Below are 23080 nucleotides of genomic sequence, written 5' to 3'. Positions count from 1 at the left end.
CACACACTAACAGAGTGGTTCTCATGCACACTGCAGGAACAGACCTTCCTGTACTGGGGTGGTAACTGGACGTAGAAGTATTGAGGGGACTGGAGTAAACAGGATGTACAGGGTCTAAAGAGACTTGAACTAGCTGGGAGCCACAAGTCATCATGGTTATCCTGCTGGTCCTCACACTGAAGATTGTCCTCCTCTTAGGTGAGTACATCAGACTGAATGAACACATCTCCAGTGACTCCTCTCTATAGTTGGATACATTTGGTTATAACATTTTACATTGTAACTCATTCACCAGAGTAGAATCCCCTTTTACAGTATGTGAAATGGATGCTGGGTTGTTTGTACCGTTTGTAATGAGACTGTTGGTGTGTCCTACAGCTGCTGTGTGGAGTGTGTGTGCAGCAGAGTTGATCACCGGGGAAGGATATAAGGGAGGCAAGGCAAAGATCAGATGCCCCTATAGAGAAGAGTGGAGGAGCCACCAGAAGTACCTCTGTAAAGGCAGCAAAATGGAGTGTATAACATTTTTGGGAGATAATGATATTGAGACTGAGGATGAAGAATGGACCTCTAAATGGAGATACTCCCTACATGATGACAAAGGGGTCAGAGTCTTCATTGTGACCATCACCAACATGGTGTCAGATGGTGCTGGAACATACTGGTGTGGAGTGGAACGATTTGGACTGGACCCTGAAGTGTATGGAGGTACTGTAAACCTTTGATTCTCATCCTCAAAACTTTATAACTTTCATACTCAACATTTTACTTAAAATATTCCTAATGAGGCCTCTGCTATTGGCCCGACTCCTAATTTGAGATCGCTGCACATTACTCAAGATTTTAGGCATATTTTTTATTGACTCAATGCATGAATTAAGCGATCCTCAACAAAAGGGAACACATTTCATTCTGTGCTCCGACATGTTTGTTTACAATTACAGATTGGTGTTGTGAAAACCCCAGTGAAGTGACAGGCTCTGAAGAAGTGACAGTCTCCATCCATTGTATGTATAATGAAAGAAATGAAGACAGAACAACCACACAATCGATACCCTGTCAGCAGTCCAGCTTGATATCAAGAGGAAGACTGTTCTTTAATTAGCCTGTTCTGCATTGTGAGACATATTGATCAGGACACAGTTGTCTGTGAAGTGAGAAGCTTCAGAGGACACAATAATGGAGAGGGCTGGGTGTGTCTGTGTGAGTAGAGACAACATCTTAACTTCCTATGTGTTTAAATGTACTTACTTCATGTACATATGTATTTAGGGCATTTGCACCCGTGTATGAAAAAAGAGAAAGATATATAGAGAGAAGTAGTTCGCTAAATGAGAACACAAATATCTGAACAGGAAGAGCAGAAACCACACTTCTTTCTTTACACCTGTCTGTGGGGATCAAATCAAATCAAATTGTATTAGTCACATGCTCTTAATACAATGAGTGTAGACCTTGCAGTGAAATGCTTACTTACAAGCACCTAACCAACAATGCCGTTTAAAAAAATAAGAATAAGAAAATAAGAATAAGAAATAAATGTAACAAGTAATTAAAGAGCAGCGGTAAAATAACAATAGCCAGACTATAGACAGGGGGGCACCGGTACAGAGTCAATGCACCGGTTAGTCGAGGCAATTGAGGTAATATGTACATGTAGGTAGCGTTATTAAAGTGACCATGCATAGATCATAACAACAGAGAGTAGCGGGGGGGGGGGGGGGGCAATGCAGAGAGTCTGGGTAGCCGTTTGATTAGATGTTCAGGAGTCTTATGGCTTGGGGGTAGAAGCTGTTTAGAAGCCTCTTGGATCTAGACTTGGTGCTCGTTACCGCTTGCCGTTCGGTAGCAGAGAGAAGAGTGAATGACTAGGGTGGCTGTAGTCTGACAATTTCTAGGGCCTTCCTCTGACACCGCCTGGTATAGAGGTACTGGATGGCAGGCAGCTTAGCCCCAGTGATGTACTGAGCCGTACGCACTACTGTACCCTCTGTAGTGCCTTGCGGTCGGAGGCCGAGCAGTTCCCATACCAGGCAGTGATGCAACCAGTCAGGATGCTCTCGATGGTGCAGCTGTAGAACCTTTTGAGGATCTGAGGACCCATGCCAAATCTTTTCAGTCTCCTGAGGGGGAATAGGTTTTGTCGTGCCCTCTTCATGACTGTCTTGGTGTGCTTGGACCATGTTAGTTTGTTGGTGATGTGGATACCAACGAACTTGAAACTCCCACCTGCTCCACTACAACCCTGTTGATGAGAATGGGTGCGTGCTCGGTCCTCTTTTTCCTGTAGTCCACAATCATCTCCATTGTCTTGATCACGTTGAGGGAGAGGTTGTTGTCCTGGCACCACACGGCCAGGTCACTGACCTCGTCCGTATAAGCTATCTCATCATTGTCGGTGATCAGGCCTACCACTGTTGTGCCATCGGCAAACTTAATGATGGTGTTGGAGTCGTGTATATAGTATAGTGGTCAGGGTACATTTACATTGCAAACAATTCAGGAAGTACACTGAAATGTAGCTTCTCTTCAATGCTTTCATTTACTACGCTTCCATTCTCAATTCTTATGAAGACATTTTTTTTCAGAACAGCTGTGATTAGATTCAGCTAGTTTTGATACAATTAGTATAGATATGATGAGAGATCATTTGTTCTTTTGACATGGTGGGGTCTTCTTGTGTTGGTAAAATACATTTTGAGAGATATAGTTGTGGAAACACCTTTATGCACAACTATTTATATAATAACCATCATATCAAAGTAAACTTTGCAGTTTATTACGCTACAGATGAAATAACTTGTGATGAAGTTCACAGGGTGGTGAAAGTACACGGTGATGAGCTTGATGGTCCTTTCCAATGACTATCGAGGGTCTTATTCTGGTGACATATTGATCGATGCTTGACTGCCATTTGACAAATATAAATATTCTTATCCATAATAATCTCATAGTGTATACTAGTCTACGCAGTACCCTCACAGCCGACTGTATCTTTGAGCTGTTGGCTAGAGCACACATGCCAAGTCCAGAGGTGAAACAGTCGCTATATAACGCAACAGTTCTTGTGAAAACTATCGGTAGAGTTGAAAATGCGATGGAAACACATTGAACTTTCTATTTTTATTCGGTAAATTAAAACTTAAGTAAAAAAGTACATTTTGTGTGAACTACGTCATCACGTTCCGCAACAAGTTTGTTTAGTGGAAACCACTTGGTTGGAAATTTGGCATATTTTCTTTATGCAGATTTGATCATATTTGTATGAAAATCTGTCGCTAGTTGGATGGAAACCTAGCTAATAACAAATAATTTTGGAATTAAAATTTGGTTTACTTTCTGAATTGACTGTAATTTAAATGGATTGACCCCAACCCTGGTAGTATTTGAGTAATTTCATCTGTTACACACACAAGCATACTATATGTATGGGACACGCTCCCTCTTTCTCTCCCTCTCAAACCCAGTTTCACCAACTCTATCATCACCACCTATTGCCACCTCCATCTCAACCTCATCCATGTCATCACCATCATCCGTGTCCTCACCATCATCCATCTTAGCATCAACACACAACAGTTCTGGTAAATAAACGTTGAGCCTTTTTACACTACGCTGGTTTGTAAACATATTTTCGTATTGTAAAGAAAAGGATCTGGTGTCAAATCTGACTTTGGAATCAGATTCCCAACCCCCATCCGCAGGTAGTGTGGGACACTTCTATACCAGATTCCCCACTCTGAGAGGTATAGTATAAAAACCGTGTCTCTCTGACAACACATGCCCCTGCAAGAATGACTTGAATACCAGCACACAGCATTTGTAGTGTTAGCCAACTGAAAAATTAAAACCTTTTAAAATATCAACACATTTGTGAATTGATGCCTAATTCAAGTGTGCAATATGGTTTAGATGAGAAGCTCCTGTATAGTTTGAACAGCTAGCCTTCTTTTGTCAGTCTATATACTATGGTGTATACAGTATGCTAATAGCTGCACCCAGACAGGAAGCATGAATGTTGGCCACCACATCCAAGGCTAATGTCAGGACAGGAAGTAAACAGAAAAGTTACACATCTGATGTGGAAGAGAGGCAGATCTTACTTCACATATTAGTGTAAAAGGCCCTATGTAAGTTGAACAGAAGTGCTGATTGTAAAGTATGTGTTCTAATGGTACTGTTTGTGTCTGTGTTCAGATACATCAGTGGTCATCATAGTATCTGGGATTCTGGTCATGCTGCTATTGTTGCTTGTGGTCAGCCTGCTCACAGTCTATAGATGGAAACTCAACAAGGAAACAGGTGAGAAATACTCACTCACACAAACAAACAAACAAACACACACACACACACACACACACACACACACACTGTGTCAAATAAAGGGAAATTACTCTTTTCACACCCAGTTTTCTTTCAAAGAAAACATTTGCATATACAATCCTCCTTTGACCCTGGTTGAGAAATAGAGGTCTCATTGAGAACAGGGCTCTGAAAACCACCTGAACAGACTGCTGCAGCCCAATAGTAACATGTGTGAATTGTATGACAGTCTGTGTACGTGTGTGTTGTGTTCCACAGCTGACTCCTCAGCACCCAGGGTGAACACAGACACTAGGATCAACAGAGAGGTCAGTGTGTTTGCGGGCCTGTTTGTTTGACTGACTGAGTGTGTGTGTGTTTGTGTGTGAGAGAGAGAGAGCGAGTGAAAGAGAGTGAGAGAGAGACAGAGAGCATGTTCTAATCTGTGTTCTTCCCTCTATCATCATGTCCTCCCGTCCCTCTCCTCCTTTTCCTCCTCTCCAGTGTTGTCATGGTGATGGTGACTATGAGGAGATAGAGGACCGCCCCCTACAGTCCAGTTCAGGTGGTGAGACCACCACCATCTACGCCACCGCCAACTTACCCACAAGCCCCTCTGACTCTCTCAACTACGCCAGCGTCAACTTCCACAAGGACCCCAGCTGCCCCAATGAAGCCACTGTCGCCATCGCTAAAGAGGGCACTTCTCCTGGTGACTATGCCACTGTCAACATTGCTCAAAGCCCCGCCTACTCTACTGTCAATCATCCACAGAGCACCTCTGAGGCTCCTCCCATCTACTATACAGTCAGCAAACCCAGAGACACCTGAGTCACTGACAAACAATCACAAGGGACATATACACACCGGCAACAAATCATAAGTGACATGTTATTATAATGGTTATAAGTATATGTTCCACCGACAGCCTCTGTTTTTAGAAAACAGCTGCACAATCAGGGCCTGACTTCCCAATAGCGATAGAACTTAGGCTTACTAGTGTTTTAACGATGCATAGTTCCTACAACGGCCGAAGATGTAACTTGCGTTTTCTAAAACACCAAACAGGGAGAACTTTCGCTAAGTGACCATTGGACCATGTGTCGATACTGATAGGATGGAAAGAAAAGCAGCGTCAGTTTCTACATTCAAATCTGGAATTAGAATTAGAATTACTGCATAATATTGATGACTGTTCAGCTCCTAGAGAAATATACAGAAAATAAATATAAATGCAACATGCAACAATTTCAAAGATTTTTCTGAGTTACAGTTAATATAAATAAATAAATAAATTAGGCCCTAAACTATGGATTTCACATGACTGGGCATAGGCCCACCCACTTTGGAGCCAGGCCCAGCCAATCAGAATGAGTTTTTCCACACAAACGGGCTTATTACAGAGATAATACTCCTGAGGAATACTCCCCCCCCCCCCCCCCCCCCCGAAACATGGGACCAACACTTTCCATGTTGTGTTTATATTTTTGTTCAGTATATTACCACCTATGGCTGCCTGAAAATATGGAGGCGGCTACCCAAAAACGATGCACTAAATCAGCTTCATTTAGCGTTTTCAAGTGCCACTTTAGTAAAGATGCTTTTGGGAAACAGCTCAGAGATTTAACGATGCTCCTACGAAGGTTCTAACGATGAACTTAGCCTTAAGATGCTTTTGGGAAACCGGGCCCTTCTTCATGTCCTCACAATCAGATGTGTTACCCTGACTTCTCTCTTCCATCAGATGTGTTAACCTGACTTCTCTCCTCCATCAGATATGTTTCCCTGACTTCTCTCTTCCATCAGATGTGTTAACCTGACTTCTCTCTTCCATCAGATGTGTTTCCCTGACTTCTCTCTTCCATCAGATGTGTTTCCCTGACTTCTCTCTTCCATCAGATGCGTTTCCCTGACTTCTCTCTTCCATCAGATGTGTTTCCCTGACTTCTCTCTTCCATCAGATGTGTTTCCCTGACTTCTCTCTTCCATCAGATGTGTTTCCCTGACTTCTCTCTTCCATCAGATGTGTTTCCCTGACTTCTCTCTTCCATCAGATGTGTTTCCCTGACTTCTCTCTTCCATCAGATGTGTTTCCCTGACTTCTCTCTTCCATCAGATGTGTTTCCCTGACTTCTCTCTTCAACTTGTCTTAATGTTTATGTCATTTAATTGCATGTTAATATCGGCAGACAAATATTGTCTATTATTTGGAAAGCACTGAAAAAGGTATCACACGTTTTTGACCAAGGCAATATAACTGTCAATTAATGTTTTTTTTAACACATTTATAAATTATTAAATAACCATTACTTATATAATTTCAGACTCCTTATGAAGGGTTTCTTAATGTAAAGTTTGATACAACCCAGTAAGTGCTTAATTTACCTAGTTCTCTATCAAAGACCCTCAGTTATGGAACAGCTTGCCCTGTCAAGTAAGAATGGCAGACATGATTGAGGTTTTTAAATGACTGTCAAAAACACACCTTTTTAAAATCACAATTAAAAATGTACCTTTTAGCTTGCCCTTTAATCAGAGACTGTTTTAGACATCTTCTGTGTTCTATGTTATTACATTCATTTTTTTACTGCTTCCTGTTTGCTTCTACATTTTAATTTGATTGTTTTGTTGCAATTTGTTTTGTTGCGAATTGTGTTGCGATTTAAAATGGACTTTAAATTAAAGGGGCAGTGCAGTTAAAAACGTGAATTGACATTACAGTATTTTGTTTACATTGTTGACAAAAAATGACAATCCATTTTAATTCCACTTTGTAACACAACAAAACGTGGAACAAAATCTACGGGTGTGAATACTTTCTGAAGGCACTGTAGCAGATGGTCTTATCTAGAGCGACTTACAGAAGCAATTAGGGTTAACCTTTCGGTTACTGGCCCATTGCTCTTAACCACTAGGCTACCTAGCACCCTAACTAGTAAATCATTAACAAATCATTTACATGTAACGGTCGTCGTACGTAGTGGACCAAGGCGCAGCGGGTTGAGTGCTCGTAGTGACTTTATTGAACACATAACAAACAAAACAAGAAAACGATCGAACGAACATGATTGCAGGCTAAACACACAGCTATGCAACCACAACTTCCCACAAAGGGACAGGTGAAAACAGGCTACCTAAGTATGACTCTCAATCAGCAACAACGATGTACAGCTGTTCCTGATTGAGAGCCATACCAGGCCAACAAAGAAATACACAACATAGACAGAACATAGAAATACGAAATAAAGAACATAACCCAAAAACCCCGGAATACTCTAACCAAACACCCCTCTACATAAACACATATACTAACAAATCCCGAACTACATAAAACAAATACCCCCCTGCCACGTCCTGACCAAACTACAATAACAAATAACCCCTTTACTGGTCAAAACGTGACATTACAAGTTGTTTGAATATCTGTCTATGTACAGTATATGTTTTTATTTCATATTTATTGTAGGAATAAATGATTACTAAACGGTCAGTAAACTATTTATAAATGTCTTAGTGATTGAATATTGCCGGACATTATTATAAAGTGTTACTGAGAAGTGAAATGGTTTCAGGAAGTACTTAGTCAAACAGCAGGACTTCCGTGACTCAGCGTGGACACACTCACTCACACACACACACTCAGAGAGGTTCTCGTACGCACTGCAGGAGCAGACCTTTCTGTTCTAGAGGTGGTAAATGGACGTTCTGTAGAAGTCTGAGGTGACTGAAGTAAACAAGATGTACAGGGTCTAAAGAGACTTGAACTAGCTGGGAGCCACAAGTCATCATGGTTATCCTGCTGGTCCTCACACTGAAGATTGTCCTCCTCTTCTGGTGGCTCCTCCACTCCTTTCTATAGGGGCATCTGATCTCTGCCTTGCCCCCCTCATATCCTTCCACTGTGATCAACTCTGCTGCACACACACTCCACACAGCAGCTGTAGGACACACCATCAGTCTCATTAGGATATGAGGGGGGCAAGGCAGAGATCAGATGCCCCTATAGAGAGGAGTGGAGGAGCCACCAGAAGTACCTCTGTAAAGGGGATTGTTCTCTTTATAAGAAAGACAAAGTTATTATGACTGAGGAGGGGAAAACAGTGCTTCTAAAGGGAGATACTCTCTGAAGGACATCAGAGAGGAAAGTGTCTTGACGTAAACGATGCTGGGAGATACTGGTGTGGAGAGGAAACAGCCAAATGGAAACTAGATCACTACGTTGAAGTCAACCTTATAGTCTCTGAAGGTACTGTAAACCTTTCATTCTCATTTTCAAAACTTTATAATTTCCAAACTAAACATATTATAATACACATTCCTAATCAAGCTTCTGCACTTGTCCTGAATACTAACTTGAGATCCCTGCATATTATTACATTTTTATCCACATTATTCAGTGACACAATGCATGAGTTTTGTACATGTTGACTTAAAGGGGCAATTTGCGATTTCTACATACTGTACTTTTAAATTAATTATATTTGCCCATTGATTCTTGAAGAATATGAATGCCTCATGAGCTTAGTTAAACTGTCGTAACCCACTAAAACTCAAAATATACTTGTTTTACTCCATTTTTTGTAACCAATGTACAGTGCCTTGCGAAAGTATTCGGCCCCCTTGAACTTTTCGACCTTTTGCTACATTTCAGGCTTCAAACAAATATATAAAACTGTACATTTTTGTGAAGAATCAACAACAAGTGGGACACAATTATGAAGTGGAACGAAATTTATTGGATATTTCTAACTTTTTTAACAAATAAAAAACTGAAAAATTGGCCGTGCAAAATTATTCAGCCCCTTTACTTTCAGTGCAGCAAACTCTCTCCAGAAGTTCAGTGAGGATCTCTGAATGATCCAATGTTGACCTAAATGACTAATGATGATAAATAGAATCCACCTGTGTGTAATCAAGTCTCCGTATAAATGCACCTGCTCTGTGATAGTCTCAGAGGTCTGTTTAAAGCGCAGAGAGCATCATGAAGAACAAGGAACACACCAGGCAGGACCGAGATACTGTTGTGGAGAAGTTTAAAGCCGGATTTGGATACAAAAAGATTTCCCAAGCTTTAAACATCCCAAGGAGCACTGTGCAAGCGATAATATTGAAATGGAAGGAGTATCAGACCACTGCAAATCAACGAAGACCCGGCCGTCCCTCTAAACTTTCAGCTCATACAAGGAGAAGACTGATCAGAGATGCAGCCAAGAGGCCCATGATCACTCTGGATGAACTGCAGAGATCTACAGCTGAAGTGGGAGACTCTGTCCATAGGACAACAATCAGTCATATACTGCACAAATCTGGCCTTTATGGAAGAGTGGCAAGAAGAAAGACATTTCTTAAAGATATCCATAAAAAGTGTCATTTAAAGTTTGCCACTAGCCACCTGGGAGACACACCAAACATGTGGAAGAAGGTGCTCTGGTCAGATGAAACCAAAATCGAACTTTTTGCCAACAATGCAAAACGTTATGTTTGGCTTAAAAGCAACACAGCGCATCACCCTGAACACACCATCCCCACTGTCAAACATGGTGGTGGCAGCATCATGGTTTGGGCCTGCTTTTCTTCAGCAGGGGCAGGGAAGATGGTTAAAATTGATGGGAAGATGGATGGAGCCAAATACAGGACCATTCTGGAAGAAAACCTGATGGAGTCTGCAAAAGACCTGAGACTGGGACGGAGATTTGTCTTCCAACAAGACAATGATCCAAAACATAAAGCAAAATCTACAATGGAATGGTTCACAAATAAACATATCCAGGTGTTAGAATGGCCAAGTCAAAGTCCAGACCTGAATCCAATCGAGAATCTGTGGAAAGAACTGAAAACTGCTGTTCACAAACACTCTCCATCCAACCTCACTGTCTCTCGATGTGCAAAACTGATAGAGACATACCCCAAGCGACTTACAGCTGTAATCGCAGCAAAAGGTGGCGCTACCAAGTATTAACTTAAGGGGGCTGAATAATTTTGCACGCCCAATTTTTCAGTTTTTTTTGTTAAAAAAGTTTGAAATATCCAATAAATTTCGTTCCACTTCATGATTGTGTCCCACTTGTTGTTGATTCTTCACAAAAAAATTCAGTTTTATATCTTTATGTTTGAAGCCTGAAATGTGGCAAAAGGTCGAAAAGTTCAAGGGGGCCGAATACTTTCTCAAGGCACTGTAATTCTTAACATAAACACTGTAAAGACTCAAACCATGTTTAAAACTACAATGTTGATCTTGTGGATGGTCAGTCCTTGCATCTATAGCTCTGTTTATAAATGTTAGTGGTTAAATTTCTCCAGCCCAAACCCTCAGCTGTTTACCAAAAACAGTGATGGGGTGTCGACTTTGTTGTTGTTTGATCTGCAGATTTTCCCTTTAAGGGAACTGCATCTCAACAAGATTCCACCCTAAATGAGGCCAGGTCATTCAACTTTCGTGAACAATGTGATCAAACACACCACACAGATCACATCATTAATACATTAGACAAGGAAGTTTCATGGTGTACAATTATTTGTCATTGGAATTTCCCAAACCACTCTAGTTCTGTTATGACATAGAATCATCTTGTAATAAATTGGTTGAACATGTTTCTGAGCGCTAGGCCTAGATGTTTGTTTAAAATGACAGATTGTTGTTGTGAGAACCTCACTGAAGTGACAGGCTGTGAAGAACCGTCAGTCTCCATCCATTGTGTGTATGAAGAAAAGCATGAAAACAATGACATGTTAAAGTGACAACAACCAAAAGCCAGAACGGGAGGTTCTAACTGTTCGACAACAAGACAGCCAGCGTTGTCAGCGTTACCATCACCAGCCTAATCCAAGAGGATGCTGGGAGATGTCTCTGTGGCGTGCAGAACAACCACACTCTTCATACCCTTTCAGCAGACCAGCTATCAAGAGTAAGACTGTTCTTTAATTTGCCTGTTCTGCATTGTGAGACAGATTGATCAGGACAAAACTTAACTTTCTGTGTGATGTATTGCATGTTTATACGTCTGTCTCGGATTCAGAAACCTGTCAGTATTACTCAACAGTCCTCAGCTGTTGTATATTTAGGGTATTTGCTCCTGTGTATGAGAGAGAGAGAAACAGGGAGTGAGATGTGGATCTTTAAATGACAACTACAATATGTGAACAGGAAGAGCAGAAACCACACTTCCTTCTATACGTCTGTCAGTGAGTGTATTGGTCAGGGTACATTTACATCTCAGTCAATTCAGGAAGTATACAGAAATTCAAATTCTCAAAAAACTGAATTGGGTTTACATTCTGAATTGACCCCAAATTCTGGTAGTAGGTGAGTGACTTCATATACTGTACACACACAAGCATTCTGTATGGGGCATCTCTTTCTCTCAAACCTAGCTTACCAACTCCACATTAACTATCCTACTGATTTTGCTGCACTCATTATGTCTGTGGGTCTTAGGCATAGCTACATGATCTGTAACCAGATTTGATCATGTGCAGTTAGGTGGTGAACTTACATTTTGATAGCCTCTCTTACCCAGAGCAACTTACAGTACTGAGCACAAACATTTGTACTGGTCCCCCATGGGAATCGAACCCATAACCCTGGTGTTGCAATTGCCATGCTCTACCAACTGAGCCACACGGGACCACAATGTCTGTACCCAGGAGACAGCCATCTTATCTTAGGTCCAGGGCCAGCATCTAGACCCAGTTGGTGCTGCCACCTGAGGATGTAGTGTGAAAGTGTATCATGGTAGTGTGTTTGTCTATGTCCTAACACTAACCTTCCCCCATATCATAACGCTATCATCACAGAGACGGATCTGGCATCAAATCTGACTTTTGAATCAGATTCCCCCCTCTGAGTTATATAGTGTAAAGACATGGTGCTCCGATGCCACATCCCACTGCAAGAACTACTGTAATAACAGTAGACAGCATTTTTGTTGTTAGCCAAGCAGAAAATGTCCACACATTGTCACAACAACATTGTTTTGCAGTCCTTTGTTTTTAGCGGCACCAACAATAACCACCACAACAGAAAGTACTACAACCACAGCAACAAACCCACCTTCACCAACTCAATCATTCTTAGCCACCTCCACCTCCTCACCATCATCCACCTCCTCACCATCATCCATCTCACCACCATTATCCATCTCACCATCATCGTCATCATCAACACACAATGGATCTGGTAAATAAACTATTATGGCTACATTTTTGAAAGTCAAATCTGACTTTAGGTAGTGTGGGACACTTCTCCACCAGATGCCCCACTCTGAGTGGTATAGTGCAAAGACAATGTCTCTCGGGCAACACATCAGATCTTTTTCAGAGCTGATCTGATTGGTCAAAAGACCAAATAGTGAAAACAAGATCAGAATTGGGCAACCTGTGTAAATCCAACCTGAGCCGAATGGAAAATGGCCACACATTTGGGAATTGATGCATTATTCAAGTTTGCAACATTATGTGCAATATGGTTTAGATGAGAAGCTCCTGTATAGTTTGAACAGCTAGCCTTCTTTTGTCAGTCTATATACTATGGTGTATACAGTATGCTAATAGCTGCACCCAGACATGAAGCATGAATGTTGGCCACCACAACCAAGGCTAATGTCAGGACAGGATGTAAACAGATAAAGTTGCACATCTGATGCACGTCAAATGTACAGTACCAGTCAAATGTTTGGACACACCTACTCATTCCAGAGTTTTTTTTTGTAGGATAATAATGAAGACATTAAAACTATGAAATAACACGTATAGAATCATGTAGTAACCAAAAAGTGTTAAACAAATTAAAATATACTTGAGATTCTTCAAAGTAGCCACCCGTTGACTTGATGACAGCTTTGCACACTCTTAGCATTCTCTCAACCAGCTTCATGAGGTAGTCACCTGGAATGCATTTCCATTAACAGGTTTGCCTTGTTAAAAGATAATTTGTGGAATTTCTTTCCTTCTTAAGAGAAGGAAAGAAAAAAAAATATGAAATGTATGCATTCACTACTGTAAGTCACTCTGGATAAGAGTGTCTGCTAAATGACTAAAATGTAAAATGTTAATTGGTTTGAGCCAATCAGTTGTGTTGTGACAAGGTAGGGGTGGTATTCAGAAGATAGCCCATTTTTATGAAAGAAAAAGCCCATATTATGGCAAGAACAGCTCAAATAAGCAAAGAGGAACGACAGTCCATCATTACTTTAAGACATGAAGGTCAGTCAATCCGGAACATTTCAAGAACTTTGAATGTGCAGTCGCCAGAACCATCAAGCGCCAGAACCATCAAATTGGCTCTCATGAGGACCGCCATAGCATTCTCCAGCAATACGCCATCGCATCTGATTCACACTTAGTCGGACTATCATTTATTTTTCAACAGGACAATGACCTAAAACACCTCCTGGCTGTGTAAGGAGAGTGATGGAGTGCTGCATCAGATGACCTGGCCTCCACAATCACCCAACCTCAACCCAATTGAGATGGTTTGGGATGAGTTGGACTGCAGAGTGAAGGAAAAGCAGCCAACAAGTGCTCAGCGTATGTGGGAACTACTTCAAGACTGTTGGAAAAGCATTCCAGGTGAAGCTGGTTGAGAGAATGCCAATAGTGTGCAAAGCTGTTATCAAGGCAAAGGGTGGCTGCTTTGAAGAATCTCAAACATAAAATATATTTTTATTTGTTTTACACTTTCTTGGTTACTACATGATTCCATGTGTTATTTCATAGTTTTTATGTCTTCACTATTATTCTACAATGTAGAAAATAGTAAAAACAAAGAAATACCCTGGAATGAGTAGGTGTGTACAAACTTTTGACTGGTACTGTAAATGTACAATTTTATCAAAGATTGGCAGATCTTACTTCACATATTAGTGTAAAAAGGCCCTATGTAAGTTGAACAGAAGTGCTGATTGTAAAGTATTGGTGCTACTTGTGTCTGTTCCAGGAATATCAGTGATCATCATAGTATCTATGAGTCTGGTTAAATTGCTGCTTGTAGTCAGTCTGCTTATAGTCTACAGCTGGAAATGCAACAAGGAAACAGGTGAGAAACACACACACTGTCAAAACATTTATATGCCCCTTTTCACACCTAATTTTAATTTCAAATAAACAATTTGCATATTCATGATTGCACATTTTGGGACAATATTGTTTTTAGTGTTCTCTTGAGGACTGATGCCTGACTGACTAGTGTATTCTCTACTGACTAGTGCATTCTCAACTGACTAATGCATTCTCTACTGACTAGTGCATTCTCTACTGGCTAATGCATTCTCTACTGGCTAATGCATTCTCAACTGACTAATGCATTCTCTACTGGCTAGTGCATTCTCTACTGACTAATGCATTCTCTACTGGCTAGTGCATTCTCTACTGGCTAGTGCATTCTCTACTGGCTAGTGCATTCTCTACTGGCTAATGCATTCTCTACTGGCTAATGCATTCTCTACTGGCTAGTGCATTCTCTACTGGTTAGTGCATTCTCTACTGGTTAGTGCATTCTCTACTGGCTAATGCATTCTCTACTGGCTAGTGCATTCTCAACTGGCTAGTGCATTCTCTACTGGCTAGTGCATTCTCAACTGGTTAGTACATTCTCTACTGGCTAGTGCATTCTCAACTGGTTAGTGCATTCTCTACTGACTAGTGCATTCTCTACTGGCTAGTGCATTCTCTACTGACTAGTGCATTCTCTACTGACTAGTGCATTCTCTACTGACTAGTGCATTCTCTACTGACTAGTGCATTCTCTACTGACTAGTGCATTCTCTACTGACTAATGCATTCTCAACTGGCTAGTGCATTCTCAACTGGCTAGTGCATTCTCTACTGACTAATGCATTCTCTACTGGCTAGTGCATTCTCTACTGGTTAGTGCATTCTCTACTGGTTAGTGCATTCTCTACTGGCTAATGCATTCTCTACTGGCTAGTGCATTCTCAACTGGCTAGTGCATTCTCTACTGGCTAGTGCATTCTCAACTGGTTAGTACATTCTCTACTGGCTAGTGCATTCTCAACTGGTTAGTGCATTCTCTACTGACTAGTGCATTCTCTACTGGCTAGTGCATTCTCTACTGGCTAGTGCATTCTCTACTGACTAGTGCATTCTCTACTGACTAGTGCATTCTCTACTGACTAGTGCATTCTCTACTGACTAATGCATTCTCTACTGGCTAGTGCATTCTCTACTGACTAGTGCATTCTCTACTGACTAATGCATTCTCTACTGGCACTGATTAAGATTTAGTCTAAAGTGCATTATAGGGATTTGGAAACAAATCATTTGTAGGAAAACCTTCTGTCATCATTGTGGTGTCATCCGATTGACTTTAGATGTAGTATAACGTTAGCTAGCTAGCTAAGAGTGCGTTCATAAAATATTTCAGAGAACTCTCGACTGAGTGTGCCAGAGCGAAGAATTATTGATGAATTTACAAACCGCAACATCCTTTGAATATGACCGGTGTAAGTAAACGTCAGCAAACATTTTTTGTTGCCAGCAGCAGTTAAAGTATCCAAAGCTCTAGATAACATGAAAACAGCCAAACCACCTCTACTAGTGCGAGTAAAATGGTCAGAGTGAGGTGTTCCCCCATTTGTGTCGGAAGTATCTAGCAAGGTAGCCAACTTTAGCCAGTTAGCACTTGACTGCTGTTGTGAGGTCAAAACGCTCGGATCAACCCTAACCCTCAACCAGAGCGTCCACAGTACGTTCTGAGAGCGAAAATCTCTGAAATTACTAGGCCAATCTGACAATTCTCTGAATTTACGAACACTCAGAGCACTCTCTGGCACTCCAGAGTGAATTTACAAACACACCAGTAGTATCATGTTAGCTAGCTAGATAAGAGTGAGGGGAGCACACCGAATTAAAGCGCATTAACATTAGCATTGCTAGGTATTTTTGACAAACTTGGCTAGCTAATGACAACAGTGTCACGTTATCCAAGATAGCAAGAAAGGGGTAAGTCAGGCGCAGGAGACTGAGGTCCGTTGAACAGACGTTTAATACAGCCAAGGGCAAACACAGCAACAAGGTAGGGTGCACAATCAACAAAAGGAAGGAGAAAAGCTCCAAAATCAAAATAGACAGGGCGCAGCCCGGCAACCCTAATGCCTAACAAAATACGTTGCGCAATCCAATACATACAGAAAACCTGCCCACTACAATAAACGTAACAAGCAACAATACCGCACGAATCCCAAACGAAACATACAAACTAAATACCCCCACTAATGACAAACAAGGAACAGGTGCAGACTAAAACAGACATAACCAACAGACACTGAAACATGGATCGGTGGCAGCTAGTAGGCCGGCGACTGCCGAGCGCTGCCCGACCGGGGCGAGGCGCAACCTTCTGTGGACGTTGTGACAAACAGTGCCATCTCTCTAAAGTAAATTTGACAACATAATATTGATGACAAAGTTTTTTCCTACAAAATATCTACCTAATGTAGCAATGTCATTGTATTTCCAAGCTACTATAGTGTAATTTAAACAAAACAATCATAGCCCCTGTTAAGAATGACTGGGTACCACTCGACTTTCGGGCGTCAGTATGGCTGAGAGCGTCTTGAGAATGTTGATAACAGTGGCGTAACGCAGCCGAGTGATGGAGGTGCAACACATGAATACAAATCCTCATTTGGCCCTGATTGAACAATAGAGGTCTCATTGTGGACAGTGTGACAGTGTGCCTACGCTCCCTGTTATTGGAAATGCAGCTCTCAATACCACCTGAACAGACTGCTGAAGCCCAATAGTAAGCAATATATAACACACTGTGTGTGTTTGTGTTCGACAGCTGAGTTCACCAAACTGGAGGGGGAGGTGGTCCTGCTCAGGGAAAGCGTGAGAAAACAGACACCAGACATCCACACCTTAGAGGAGCTCCTAACCAAGGTGAGGACAGAGCAGGACAGCATCCTTGCATACAGCTGAAAGAGGTTCAGCAAGAGAGAGTTGACTGATCTAACATAGGAGGTGAGAGAGCTCCAAAAGACAGGCAGAGCAGTAATAATGATCTGACCACACTAAGAGAGGAGCTGTAGGAGAGAAAGAGAACAGAGGACAGGCTGCAGCAGCAGCTAGATCACCACTCTATGACCTGGCCTCACATAGCAGAGGAGCCCAGCTCAACCAGCCAGACCTCCCCAGCCCTGCCTGCTGCACGACTCCCCCCAGCCCACAGAGCAGCCTCCCACTGACAGCGGTACCAGCAGAAACCAGCCACACCCCAGCTCCAACACCCACCAGCCCCCATTCCACCCCCTCCAGTCCAGAAGAAACACTGGCTGACATCGTCCTGTTGATGGACTCAAATGGGAAGTTTGTTCAGTAGAATAAACTTTTCCCTAGACACAAAATGAGAAAGGTGTGGTGCCCAACAACGCAGAGTGCCATGGAGCTGCTTGATAAGGCCCAGCTCGGGTCGCCAAGCCAGATAATCATACACACCTGAAGCAATGACCTGCGTGCTCAGCAGGAGAGGTGGTGACTTCACTACGGGGAGTGATTGAAAAAGCCTCCGCAATCTTCCTCAACTCATGATGTCAACTTCCACCCTGCCACAATCCAAAGAATAAATGTCAGCCTCTCCCAGGACTGTGCCCTGTGACCCAATGTACACCTGGCCCACCATCCCACCCTCAAACTGGACTGCCCAGACCCCACCAACGAAATGAGTGACATTAAACACATGCTGAGTCTACTATGCTCACATGTGATAGGCCGAGGGTCATGGATGCTCACATGTGATAGGTCGAGGGTCATGGTAAGATGAGCACAAGAACACCATCCTCACACTACATCCACCCAAGTGGCATGACACAAATGCTATCTTAAATGATAAACAAATCACATTTGCATAGTACAAATTTTAGGTAATAAGATTGAAAAATCCTATTTTAATGTTGGATTGTGAGGGTTTGTCTAATTTTGAAGGTAAAGAAAAAACAGTTTTGAAATCTTTTTACATTGCATATTGGAATTTACAAGTATTTAAGTCCTCTGCTTTTGGGCTAAAGAGCAGAAACCCAGACTTCCTGAAAGAAACTGATGATGTTGATATTGTAGTACTACAGGAAACATGGTGCAGAGGTGATGTTTCCACTGGCTGTCCACTAGGTTATAGGGAGATAATCCTACCATCCACTACATTAAAAGGAATCACACAGGGCAGAGACTCAGGGGGAATGCTAATATGGTAGAAATCTGAACTAACTAATTAAATCGAATTGATCAAAACAGGAGAATTATTTATCTGGTTAAAAATGAACAAGGAGGCTATCTTAACACATACAGTACATTCCCCCCTCAGAGTCACCTTACTTCAATGAAGAGAGTTTCTCAATTCTAGAGAGGGAGATTAGTCACTTTCAGGCCCAAGGCAACATACTGGCCTGTGGAGACCTGAATGGTAGAACAACAGAAGAACCAGACACTATTAACAGTCATGGAGATAAACACCTACCAGGAAGCAACAACATTTCCCTCCCCACATACCCCCCCAGAAACAACTATGACAAAGTGAGAAACAAAAATGGAGTACAGCTTCGGAAGCTCTGTCGAACACTGGGTCTGTACATAGTCTACGGTAGGTTAAGAGGGGACTCTTTTGGTCGGTACATCTACAGCTCATCCCTTGGCAGCAGTACTGTAGACAACCTCATCACCGACCTCAACCCAGTCTCTCAGAGCCTTCACAGTCAGCCCACTAACACCTCTCTCAGACCACAGTAAAATCACAGTGTATCTGAGAAGAGCGGAACCCAACCATGAAGCATCACGGCCCAATAAATTACATGGTACTAAACAGGCCTATAGATGGAGTGCAAACAGTACAGACATCTACCAAAAAGCAATTAGTAGCCAAAAAATACAATCTCTCCTGGACAATTTTTTAGCCTTAATATTCTCCTAAAGCAATGGTGTAAATTTGGCCGTTTGGAAGATAAACTTTATATTTGACAAATTAGCCTCCTTGGCTAATCTAAAGAAACATAAGAGCTAACCAAAAAAAAATGATAATGAAAAATGGTTTGAAAAATGAAAAAATGAAAAATGACTGCCAAAATCGAAGAAAATCATTGAGAAATATATCTAATCAGAAACACAGAGACCCAGACAACAAAAATATACACCTTCAATATGGAGAAACACTGAAGCAAAACAAACACAACCTAAGAACAAAAAAGTAACAGCACATTAGAAATCAGCTGGATGTAATTAAGGAATCCATAGAATCAAACCACTTCTGGGAGAATTGTAATAAATGAAACAAACCTCATCAATTGGCTATCCAAAATGGAGATATGTGGAGAAATCACTTTGCAAACCTCTACAGCAATATAAGAAAGAGCCCAGAACAAAAACATATACAAGAAAAATTACAAATCCTTGAATCAGCAGTCAGAGTATCAGAATCCTGTGGATGCCACAATCACAGAAGAAGAATTATTGGAAAAACTATGCACTCTCCAACCCAAAAAGGCCTTTTAAATGAAATGGTCTAATCTGCTCCTTTTATTCTTTGTCCCCAACGCTCTAGGCGACCAGTTTTGATAGCCTTTAGCCGTACCCTCATCATGCTCCTCCTCTGTTCCTCGGGTGATGTGGAGGCTAAACCCAGGCCCTGCGTGTCCCCAGGCACCCTCATTTGTTGACTTCTGTGATCGAAAAAGCCTTGGATTCATGCATGTCAACATCAGAAGCCTCCTCCCTAAGTTTGTTTTACTCACTGCTTTAGCACACTCCGCCAACCCTGATGTCCTTGCCGTGTCTGAATCCTGGCTTAGGAAGGCCACCAAAAATTCTGAGATTTCCATCCCCAACTACAACTTTTTCCGTCAAGATAGAACTGACAAAGGGGGAGGAGTTGCAATCTACTGCAGAGATAGCCTGCAAAGTTCTGTCACACTTTCCAGGTCTATACCCAAACAGTTCGAACTTCGGTCCCAGCTGTGCCCTGGAAACCATTTGTGAATTGATCGACCCCCCTTCTAGCCTCAGAGTTCGTTCTGTTAGGTGACCTAAACTGGGATATGCTTAACACCCCGGCAGTCCTACAATCTAAGCTAGATGCCCTCAATCTCACACAAATCATCAAGGAACCCACCAGTTACAACCCTAAATCCAACCCTAATCCTGACCAACCTGCCCTCCAAATACACCTCCGCTGTTTTCAATCAGGATCTCAGCGATCACTGCCTCATTGCCTGTATCCGCTATGGGTCTGGGGCAAAACGACCACCCCTCATCACTGTCAAACGCTCCCTAAAACACTTCTGCGAGCAGGCTTTTCTAAACGACCTGGCCCGGGTATCCTGGAAGGATATTGACCTCATCCCGTCAGTCGAGGAGGCCTGGTCATTCTTTAAAAGTAATTTCTTCACCATCTTAGATAAGCATGCCCCGTTAAAAAAATGCAGAACTAAGAACAGATATAGCCCTGGGTTCACTCCAGACCTGACTGCCCTTGACCAGCTCAAAAACATCCTGTGGCGGACTGCAATAGCATCAAAAAGTCCCCGCGATATGCAACTGTTCAGGGAAGTCAGGAACCAATATACACAGGCAGTTAGGAAAGCTAAGGCTAGCTTTTTCAAGCAGAAATTTGCATCCTGTGGCTCTAACTCCAAAAAGTTTTGGGACACTGTAAAGTCCATGGAGAACAAGAGCACCTCCTCCCAGCCGCCCACTGCACTGAGGCTAGGTAACACGGTCACCACCGATAAATCCATGATAATCGAAAATTTCAATAAGCATTTCTCAACGGCTGGCCATGCCTTCCTCCTGGCTACTCCTACTCCAACCCCGGCCAACAGCTCCACCGTCCCCCCCCCCCCCCCGCAGCTACTCGCCCGAGCCTCCCCAGCTTCTCCTTCACCCAAATCCAGATAGCAGATGTTCTGAAAGAGCTGCAAAACCTGGACCCGTACAAATCAGCTGGGCTAGTAGACAATCTGGACCCTCTCTTTCTAAAACTATCCGCCGCCATTGTTGCAACCCCTATTACTAGCCTGTTCAACCTCTCTTTCGTATCGTCCGAGATCCCTAAAGATTGGAAAGCTGCTGCGGTCATCCCCCTCTTCAAAGGGGGTGACACCCTAGAACCAAACTGTTACAGACCTATTTCCATCCTGCCCTGCCTATCTAAAGACTTCGAAAGCCAAGTTAATAAACAGATCAGTGACCATTTCGAATCCCACCTTACCTTCTCCGCTGTGCAAGCCGGTTTCCGAGCCGGTCACAGGTGCACCTCAGCCACGCTCAAGGTACTAAATTATATCATAACCGCCATCGATAAAAGACAGTACTGTGCAGCCGTCTTCATCGACCTGGCCAAGGCTTTCGACTCTGTCAATCACCGTATTCTTATCGGCAGACTCAATAGCCTTGGTTTTTCTAATGACTGCCTCACCTGGTTCACCAACTACTTTGCAGACAGAGTTCAATGTGTCAAATCGGAGGGCATGTTGTCCGGACCTCTGGCAGTCTCTATGGGAATACCACAGGGTTCAGTTCTTGGGCCGACTCTTTTCTCTATATATATCAATGATGTCGCTCTTGCTGCGGGCGATTCCCTGATCCACCTCTACGCAGACGACACCATTCTGTATACTTCTGACCCTTCCTTGGATACTGTGCTAACAAACCTCCAAACGAGCTTCAATGCCATACAACACTCCTTCCGTGGCCACCAACTGCTCTTAAATGCTAGTAAAACTAAATGCATGCTCTTCAACCGTTCGCTGCCCGCACCTACCTGCCCGTCCGGCTAGCATCACCACCCTGGACGGTTCCGACCTAGAATATGTAGACAACTATAAATACCTAGGTGTCTGGTTAGACTGTAAACTGTCCTTCCAGACTCAAATTAAACATCTCCAATCCAAAATCAAATCTAGAATCGGATTTCTATTTCGCAACAAAGCCTCCTTCACTCACGCCGCCAAACTTACCCTAGTAAAACTGACTATCCTACCGCTCCTCGACTTCGGCGATGTTATCTACAAATTAGCTTGCATTACTCTACTCAGCAAACTGGATTCAGTCTATCACAGTGCCATCCGTTTTGTTACCAAATCACCTTACACCACCCACCACTGAGACATGTATGCTCTAGTCGGCTGGCCTTCGCTACATATTCATCGCCAGACCCACTGGCTCCAGGTCATCTATAAATCTATGCTAGGTAAAGCTCCGCCTTATCTCAGTTCACTGGTCACGATAACAACACCCACCTGTAGCACACGTTCCAGCAGGTATATCTCACTGATCATCCCCAAAGCCAACACCTCATTTGGCCTTTCCTTCCAGTTCTCTGCTGCCAGTGACTGGAACGAATTGCAAAAATTGCTGAAGTTGGAGACTTTTATTTCCCTCACCAACTTTAAACATCAGCTACCTGAGCTGCTAACCAATAGCTGCAGCTGTACATAGTCCATCTGTAAATTGCCCACCCAATCTATTTACATCATCCCCATAATGTTTTTATTTTATTTACTTTTCTGCTCTTTTGCACACCAGTATTTCTACTTGCACGTCATCATATGCTCATTTATCTGCTAAATTGTAATTATTCGCTCCTATGGCCTATTTATTGCCTACCGCCTCATGCCTTTTGCACACACTGTATATAGACTTTCTTTTATTTCTACTGTGTCATTGACTTGTTTATTGTGTTATTGCCTTGTTTATTGTTTACTCCATGTGTAACTCTGTGTTGTTGTCTGTGTCACACTGCTTTGCTTTATCTTGGCCAGGTCGCAGTTGTAAA

At 42.4% G+C, this 23080-nt stretch overlaps 1 protein-coding gene across 4 annotated transcripts in view; it reads left to right on the top strand.

Annotated features, from left to right (window-relative positions):
• Window positions 1-23080, top strand: part of LOC115170025 (CMRF35-like molecule 8) — a 41658-nt gene continuing 18578 nt past the window's right edge. Inside the window, exons 1-7 of one of the 4 annotated variants that reach the window (XM_029726253.1) lie at window positions 2-198; window positions 379-708; window positions 945-1007; window positions 3468-3584; window positions 4198-4302; window positions 4582-4631; window positions 4807-5547. In XM_029726253.1, the coding sequence (XP_029582113.1) occupies window positions 153-198; window positions 379-708; window positions 945-1007; window positions 3468-3584; window positions 4198-4302; window positions 4582-4631; window positions 4807-5133 (1038 nt within the window). In that variant the 5' untranslated portion in view covers window positions 2-152 and the 3' untranslated portion in view covers window positions 5134-5547. Of the gene's footprint in view, window positions 199-378; window positions 709-944; window positions 1008-3467; window positions 3585-4197; window positions 4303-4581; window positions 4632-4806; window positions 5548-23080 lie in introns of those variants that run through there. The other 3 variants (XM_029726254.1, XM_029726256.1, XM_029726255.1) reach the window with 3 other exon arrangements.

This window comes from Salmo trutta, chromosome 31 (assembly GCF_901001165.1).
Source record: "Salmo trutta chromosome 31, fSalTru1.1, whole genome shotgun sequence".
Lineage (NCBI taxonomy): Eukaryota > Metazoa > Chordata > Actinopteri > Salmoniformes > Salmonidae > Salmo > Salmo trutta.
Note: the sequence above shows the minus strand (reverse complement) of the source record. Positions and strands in the feature narration are given on the sequence as shown.